The sequence below is a fragment of the Cicer arietinum genome, chromosome 7 (genome assembly GCF_000331145.2).
Source record: "Cicer arietinum cultivar CDC Frontier isolate Library 1 chromosome 7, Cicar.CDCFrontier_v2.0, whole genome shotgun sequence".
Taxonomy (NCBI): Eukaryota; Viridiplantae; Streptophyta; class Magnoliopsida; order Fabales; family Fabaceae; genus Cicer; species Cicer arietinum.
Window position 1 is genome coordinate 7511548 of NC_021166.2, and position 8696 is coordinate 7520243.

Below are 8696 nucleotides of genomic sequence, written 5' to 3' on the forward strand. Positions count from 1 at the left end.
GGTGGAGAAAGAGTCTGAAATGCTGAATCAAGAAATTTATGATTTAGAGAGGCAGTCTTCTTTTAATGCTCGGTGTATCAATGAGGCAGTACAATTATTTGAGCAAAACTCTTACCCTGAGTTGTTTCAGGGTAATTTTAAAGTTTCTTATCATCTTTTTGTTCATGTTTTGGCATTTAGCAAATAAAAAACCCGGTGTTACTCAGAACTTGTTTTGATACTCTATATATGATTTCTATTTTAACTTAGGGATGCTGCATTTTTAAACCTGTTTGTATATGTATTAGTATTATCACATGTATATTGCTTTTCTCTATGTATGATTTCTTCGGATACAATTTTGCCTTTTTATTTTTATAATTACACATCGTATTTAAGATGTAACTAGTATCTCAAAATATATTAGCAAATAACAAACATTCTCTGTGTTGCATACTTTATATAATGTTTTTCTTCTCTATATGGAAGGAGGGCAACATTTAGCGGCCGACACTGTCAGGATGTTAATACTGTGAATCTTATTTAGGGTGAAATGAACCAAATAATGTCAACATTTTCCTGGAACTCTTCATTATTTTTTTTATTAAAGTAGACAGGAATGAATTTTTACTTTCTGACTGAAATTATCATCAAATTGTTATCTAATATTATATGTTGAACTTGTAAATCAGTAGATCTTTACATTTATTATTTTTTTCCTGTAGAAATCATGGCAACTGCCTCAGAACTTCGAATGCAGATGGGAAAGCTAAACACAAACATGATTGAAGAGACTGCGAAAATGAAAGCAAAAAGGATTGACAGCTCCGAAATGGATATTTCTGCTTTAAATGGTGCAAAAGGTAACCAAAATATTATTTATTGTACTATAACATGCATTAACTTTCACAGGTTACATTCCACAGTTCTGAGTTGAACATTTCTGGTTGCAGGCCTCTCAAATACGAAATTAGAAGATCTTCAAGAATTTGTAAATCTTATGAAGAGTATGTGAACTTGTATATTTTTTTCATCAACTCAGTTGGACTAGACTTAAGCTTATTGTGCCTGTAATTATTTATTCTTAGTCTTTTTCTGTGATGATTAGTTAGAATTTGCCTCTGGTGCTGAAATTATTGTGAGAAATTATACTAAAATTACCAGCAAATTTAATGACAACTGGATTCACATTCATCATATATACTATATAGTGTGGGAATATTGAATGTGTTGATTCCTGAATTAGTGAATGAAGAAAACTAGATTATTGCGGAACTTGTTTTTCTCAGTCTAAATGCATTCAGTTCCACTAGCGGTTGGCTGTTCTCTTAAATAAAGCTGTGTTATATTATATCAAATGCATAGACTACCAGTTGCATAACTCGGGTAGCTGTTTAGGCTTGTGCATGATTTCGCGTGTGAATCAAATTGATTGTATGAACCAAATTGTTGAAAACCAAACTGAACGAGAACCAGTTCATTTTTAATCTATTTTTTAATGCAGTTTAATTCAAGCATCCTTTTTACAGTATATTCGGTGACCATATGCACAAATTGGTCTGCCGTTGAGATTTGTCTACGTGCATCTCATTCTTGTCTCAACTGTAATAACCTAAAAAAATCTCAAGTGTTGTGGAATGATCCCTTTTCCCAAAAATTTATCTTGTCCTCTCGATCCGAACAAGCCCCTCTGCTTATTTTCATTACTCTGGAGTGATGCTGTTTTTGTTACTTATTCAGTGTTATTCTATTATTATTTGTGCCATTGTTGTTATGCTATGCTTAAAATTTTCTTCTGCACGTCAATTTTGATGTGTGAGCTTTATTCTTGTAATAATTATCAATTTAGAATGCTTGTGGATCTCAATTTTATTGGGGGAAAGCAGAAGCTAGGAGTTTGTAAATGACAGATATCCCAAAGTGAACTAACTACTAAGTGACAGGTTATATGGAAATAGTCTTTTTTTTATTCATTTTAATTTCATTCTTAACTGAAATTTGTCTGTCTTTTTACTTGGTTGTTTTTTTGATAAAGCTTTCAATTATGATAAAGCTATTTTTCATGGCTAAAATTTGGACGAGATTTCTGATTATTGCCCAAAAGGTGAATATGTAAAGGCTAAGTCATAAGAAAAATACTAATACATATTAAGGACTATTAGTAGTTGTTTACAGCTTTACTTGTCTATTTATTGATTCTTGATTTATGGATATTGATGTTCAAAAATAATTTTACTTGTTATCATGTGAGTCTTACAGAGATATGGTAAGTAACAATTCATTTCAATAGAAAGTAGAGATTCAGAGATTTATCGGGATTAACATCTTGTCTTTTGAAGTTAGATGTTACTTTATTTGTGCCATATTTTAAAGTTGTACTTGTGTAAATGGTGATAAGAAGATTAGAGGTTTTTGGGTGTCATTGCAAGTATATTTGATTAATAATTTTCTTTATTTAATCTTTATTTACTTTTTAATATCCATACAAAGAAGAATGAGAGTGAAAAACTCTAGGGAGTAAAAACACTAGCAAAAGAAGCAAGCAGGGAGCCACCATAGAGTGTCCCATTGAACTCTTGAACCTCACTAACTGGTTCGGTACCATACTCAGGAACAAGAGACACAATCTGTAAAACCAAACCATTGGCACCGACTCTAACACCAGCAGGCAAAGTAGAACGTCTCGGAAATCGAGGTGGTGGTATAAAACTATTAACTGAAATCCAAAATTGTCCTCTCGAGTTCCTCTTGATATTATCAGGTCTTCCAGGAAGTTGCATGAATAATTCTGATGTATTTGCTCTTGGTCCTTTTATCCACACTCTTTGAATTCTGTTTGCTAGATATTCACTAACAAGGACAAATGAACCATCTAAGCTTACTGCTACCCCTGATGGCAGTGCAAGATTGCTTAACAACACTGTTGTTTGGTTGGTGCTTGGATCATAGCTTAACAGGCTTCCTGAACTATCTCCGCTATTTAGCAGTGTCTGGAAATCTCTGCAAAAAATCAAGTCACATTTACTTCCGTGCACTAAGCCAATGCTAAATCAATCATATAAAACATTAATACAAATTATTCTTTGAGATAAGAAAAAAATCAAAAAGATATTCTTACTTGAGTTGGAAATTGGTGCTGGCTTCCGTAAAATAAACGATTCCAGTGTCTTGGTCTACATCCAAACCATCACCAAACCTAGTAGAGTTGGGCTTTGCAGGACCAACTAATTGGGTTACATTTTCTCCATTGGGACCAACCTTAATGAGCCCAAAATAAGCATCAGCGACATACAAATCGTTTGTTTGATGATTGAAACCCAATCCTAAAGGCCTTCCACATGTTGCTTGGATTGCTGAGAAGTCAGCTAGGCCATCACAGATTGTCTTGTTCCTGAACAGTAAATGAGTATGAGTGTATGACTCAACCGTTTTTGAATCTAAATCATCTCCATTTAACATATACTTTTATTTAAAGAGAGGTTGACTCATAAAATAAAAAAATAAATATTATTTTGTTTTATGAATCTATCATTCTCCAATTCAATTACATGCTTTCATTTTCTGCTTTTAATTTTATTAATTTATAAAATTGACACATCATTTTCAAACCATTTTTTGTTTTTAAATATGGAAAACATTTATTTTTGTTTTCAGTGTGTTCTATACAAATATGAAAAAGAGAAAATAAATTATTTTTTGTAGTTTTGTAATTAAAAGTGAAAACATTGTTTTTACAAACTATTTAAATGTTCACTAATAGTTTATGAAAATTAATTTGTTAGAGTTTTACCTGTTTGGCGAAGTGACAGCATATTCCTTGAAACCATAATTTGGACCAAGGTATTTTAAAATTCTTCCATCAGAAGAAGAAACATAAGGTCCTTCACCGTTTCTATCAAATGCAAGTGACTCAGGACCTGTCACTGGTGATGGTAGCTGAAGTCTATTCAAGAATATAGCTACTGATGATGGAGAACACAAAAGGAAAATAAAAAGAGTTGCTGAGACAATAATAATATTAATGTTCAACATGATTGCTAATAATGAATTTACTTACTTTGATCCTAATTTGATGTAAAGCATAAGAACTTAGTAATATATTTATAGGCATAGAATCATGCCATTCATGCAGTGTAATGGGTGGAAAATGTGATGGGGTGGCCAATGCCAACTCAAAGTACTCAATGAAAAAAACACGCAAATCATGATTTTACTGTCAAAATAAACGTTCATATATAGTTTGTCACATGTTTTGATTGGTTTATGAAATTATGTTTGTTTTTTAACAAAGCATAATATGTGCTGCGACTGCATAATTAAAATGCGTTTAACTACATACTGATATTCGATTTGAATCAATGGTTTCACAATTGTATATAAAGTTCTTATTATTTTATTTATAGGCAAAAGAAAATTGTAAAAAATAAAAGACAATTATAAAAATAAAAATAAAAAATAAAAAACTATGGTCAGTTTTGCAATTTAATTTGTTGTTGATTTATACAAGCTTAACTAAGAGTTTCTTTCGGATTATAAAGAAAATCATTTTGGTATTTAATATTATAATTATTGTTATTTAAAGATTTTGAGTGCCGTTTGCTATAATTTTTTTTAAAAAAAATCATTTATTTTAAAAAAAAAATATTTTTGAAAGTTTGCATTTGTTTGTGGCAATTAAAAAAAAATTGAAAACATGAAAAAAATTTAAAAACTGCTTAAAATGAGAAATTGCTTTTAGTAGTTTCTCAAAATAAATAAATTTTTATAATTGAGTATTTTAAAATAAATTTATTTTAATGTGACGGACAAACACAAAATCACTAAAAAAATCTCTTAAAATCTTATTTTCTTAAAAACCTCTAAATTCTAAAATTACAAAATCACTTCTTTTAAAATCTATAACAACCAAATTCTTTAAAGAAAAACACAAACTGTTTTACATTTGCCTGCAACAACACAAATCACTTTTTTTTTTTAAAAAGTAATTTTTTTTTTCGAATATAACTAGCAAGAAACTAGTGGTACTTTGTTGCTATTATATAAGTATCTTGTTATGACATAAAAAATAATTTTCATTTTATATATTAGTGACAAATATTTATCTCATATTTTTATATGTATTAGTAAAAAATATTGTCTCATTACTTTTAATATTTATTAATTATAAATATTTGTTATGCATTTTTTTTTATATATCACTAACAAAAATTTGTCTCATATTTTTTTTTTAATATTTATTACTTACAAATATATGTCCGTTGTTTTTATAAATATTTATCTTGCATTTTTTTTAATATTCCATTCAATTTCAAACATAAACAAAAATAAGTCAAAGAAAATTGATATATTTGATCATAATTTTAGATAAAATACATCACGTTGATCAATTTTTGTTTATATCTAATATCAGAGTAATATTTACAATGACAAATATGTGTCTCAAATATTGTTAATACTTATCAATAATAAATATTTGTCTCATGTTTTTTATATATTAACGATAAATATGTGTCTCGCGATTCTTTATATTTATCATTGACAAATATTTATCTATATGTACAAGTTATAAATATTTATCTTGTGTTATGTAAATAATTTTTTAATGAAAAAGTACTTGTCCATTTTTATTTTAATAGTTTTCACCGACAAATCTTTGTCCCATATGTTTTTTATACGTTATAAATATTTATTTTGTATTTTTTAATATTTATCAATGACAAATATTTGTCTCATATTTTTTTTAATATCCAATCAATTATTAAATTGAAGTGAAGAGGACAATTTTAATTTTTATAATATTGTTTTATTTAATTAGTGTTCATATTTTTTATACTGATAATTGTAAGAGAGAATATGTAATTGGAAAAAGAATAGACATATAATAATAAATAATGGAAAGAGGTTTTTTTACAGTAATAATGAAAATAGAGTAATTTAGTATAATAATATGTTTCTAAAAAAAGTATAATACTCCTCTATTCTACAATAAGTAACATTCTCTATGCTTTTTTATATTATTTTAAAAAAATATATTAAATGATTAAATAATTTACTTATTATGAAAAAGAGAAAGTATTATGTATAAGATAGAGGAAATAATAATTTATATGTGGAAAATAAAATAATTGAGTGGTTTCGATTTATTTATATAATATTGATTGATATAAAAAGACCAACAAATTCAAACCACACAACTGAGAGGTATCTATATTTAGTGTTTGGTGTACTTGGAATAATTTATAGAGAATCTATAAAAAATAAAATAAAACTTATGAAAAATAAAAAAGAGAATAATATAAAAAGTTGTACAAAAAATTTAAACCGTAGAAATTATTATTTTTAACATCTAAAATTTGACAATAATTAAAAAATGAGAAGTGCAAATGTGTAAAATTATTATTTTGTAGTTATAGCTTTATTTTATTTTATTATTAATAGTTTATTGTTATTTATATGTTTTAAAATTTGAGATATAAATTTAAGATATAATATTTAATCTAATATTATCGACATTTCATAAATTATGCTTATTCTTACATATAAAATAAGGAGTTTCTTAAATTATTGATAGTTGATGTGAAAAGCGAACTCATACTAAAAGAGCTTCATTTATCTCGTAAAACTTCACCGGTCTTTAAAACTATCTTGAGAGACACCTCTTTTTTTTTTAAAATATTAATTTTATTATGTTAAAATATTTAAAAATTAATATTTAAGTTATTGAATTTTTTTATATGTAACAAATAAATAAAAAAATAACTGACTATTTTAGAATAAATTATTATAATAATCATTTTAAAAAATATAAAATAAATATTGCTACGAATCAGATTTTGAATTTGAATACTTTCGATTGGTTTGTCTTTATCAAAATTTATTATCTATTTGCATCCATCGACTTAATTGATAAATGTTGTGCATTAATCGTTAGTTTGTACCCTTACTACTCGTCCATGCTCCCAATTGAGAAAAAATATATTTTCTATGTCTTATAATGAGTGTTATTTTAGCAATAAAATTTTTTTTTTAAAATAAATGTCATTTTTTTCCAATTCAATTTTAATTATTATTTTTTTATATTACCCTTCAATAATTACTATGTACAATACTTTAAAAATATTATTATATTTTGCATTAATAACAGTGAAAAATACAGCAATAATTAAATAAAATAATTTTATCTTTTTTCTAATTATTACATTTTTTAAAATATGTACAAAAATCTTAAACGACACACATTGTGAGACGGATAAAATATACTCTGTAAATTTGAGAGTTCACACTTGGGAGATAGACTATTGAAAATTCAAGTAGATTAAGTGATGGCACTCTAAGTTTAATCATTCACATACTCTTTACTTATATTCTATTTGGTTCAAACAAGGAGAAAAGAGGAAAATGACAGGGAGGAAGATGATTCTAATAGATAGAAAATGCTAATTTACATTTTTTAATTCATATATCATTATGTGACATTACCATTATGTGACATTATGTATAAGATTTGTTTGAAATTTTGTGTTGTAATATTTAAATGTATTAAAATTATTATTTTAATTAATTAAATTAAAGTGATTTAATTCATATAAAATTTATGATTAAACATGTTATTGACATGAAAATATTAGATATCATAAATATTATTTCTATTTTGACGATGAGTAGATATAGAAATAATAAAAGTTGAATAGTCGTATCCATAGTTCTTCGTTAGAGGAGAATGTAAAGTCAAATTAAAAAATCTACGATCGAAATATCACTGTCATATAACATAGAATATCGTTTTCATCAAGACTTATGTATTCTTCAATTATGCTTTCGTAGGAGTGTTCATGGGTATCGATAAATTCGCGAACCGTCACCAAACAACCCAACTCATATTTTGATCCAATTCATTTTAATTCAGGCATAACCCGAACCAACTTATTTAAACTCAATCATGTTCAATTTGGATAATATAACATATTTGGTATTTTAAACTCGCGGACTCACATACCCAACTCATTGACACGACAAAGATATTTTTATTTACTTTTTGTATTATTGATATTTAATTATTGAATTTTATTTGAGGGTATGATGTTAATTTAACTAGCAAGGACAAATGAACCATTTTTGCTTACTCTCTGAATTATGCTGGACAAATTTAACTAGCAAGGACAAATGAACCACACTCTGAATTATGCTAGATATTTACTAGCAAGGACAAATGAACCATTTTTGCTTACTGCTACCTCTGATGCCACCGAAAGATTTCTTAACAACACTGTTGTTTGTTTGGTGCTTGGATCATATCTCAATAGGCTTCCTTATTTATCTCCACTGTTTAGCGGTGTTTGGAAATCTTTACAAAAGTATCAAATGACACATTTATTACTTGCATGCAAAGATAAAATGTGTTACATCCTCCAATATTATTTTTCAATTAAACCAATTCTAAATCAACCAAAAACAATAAAACCCTCTAAATTATTTGAGATTAGTATTAGATATCTAGTTAGTTTGTTACATAAGCAAATAATAAGGTTTATGTGTTGATCATAAAAAGAACATCAGATTTATTTACTTTTTTAATCTAATTGGTATTTCAGTACAAGTTCTTGGTAAGAAGTTGTAGACTATTGTGTAAAAAAAACTGTCTTGAAGAATTAAAGAGTACAATATAATATGATGATGAAAGATAAAGATACGAAAAAAATAAAATTAAAGCAAAAAAA

The 8696-nt window shown here is 26.8% G+C and overlaps 2 protein-coding genes across 2 annotated transcripts in view; one reads left to right on the top strand and one right to left on the bottom strand.

Moving 5' to 3' along the window:
* LOC101488808 (protein MIS12 homolog) overlaps positions 1–1178 on the top strand; it is a 2333-nt gene extending 1155 nt beyond the window's left edge. The window contains exons 5-7 of the mRNA XM_073370905.1: positions 8–131; positions 705–842; positions 933–1178. Coding sequence (XP_073227006.1) covers positions 8–131; positions 705–842; positions 933–994 — 324 coding nt within the window. The 3' untranslated portion in view covers positions 995–1178. The remainder of the gene's footprint in view (positions 1–7; positions 132–704; positions 843–932) is intronic.
* Positions 1179–2412: 1234 nt separating this feature from the next.
* On the bottom strand, positions 2413–4055 carry LOC101489344 (protein STRICTOSIDINE SYNTHASE-LIKE 12-like). Its single transcript, XM_004508549.4, has 3 exons — positions 3770–4055; positions 3098–3370; positions 2413–2979 (listed from the first exon to the last, which is right to left on the bottom strand). Exons 1-3 carry the CDS (start codon positions 4009–4011, stop codon positions 2490–2492), a joined length of 1005 nt encoding a protein of 334 aa, XP_004508606.1. The 5' UTR covers positions 4012–4055; the 3' UTR covers positions 2413–2489.
* Between the last annotated feature and the right edge of the window lie 4641 nt (positions 4056–8696).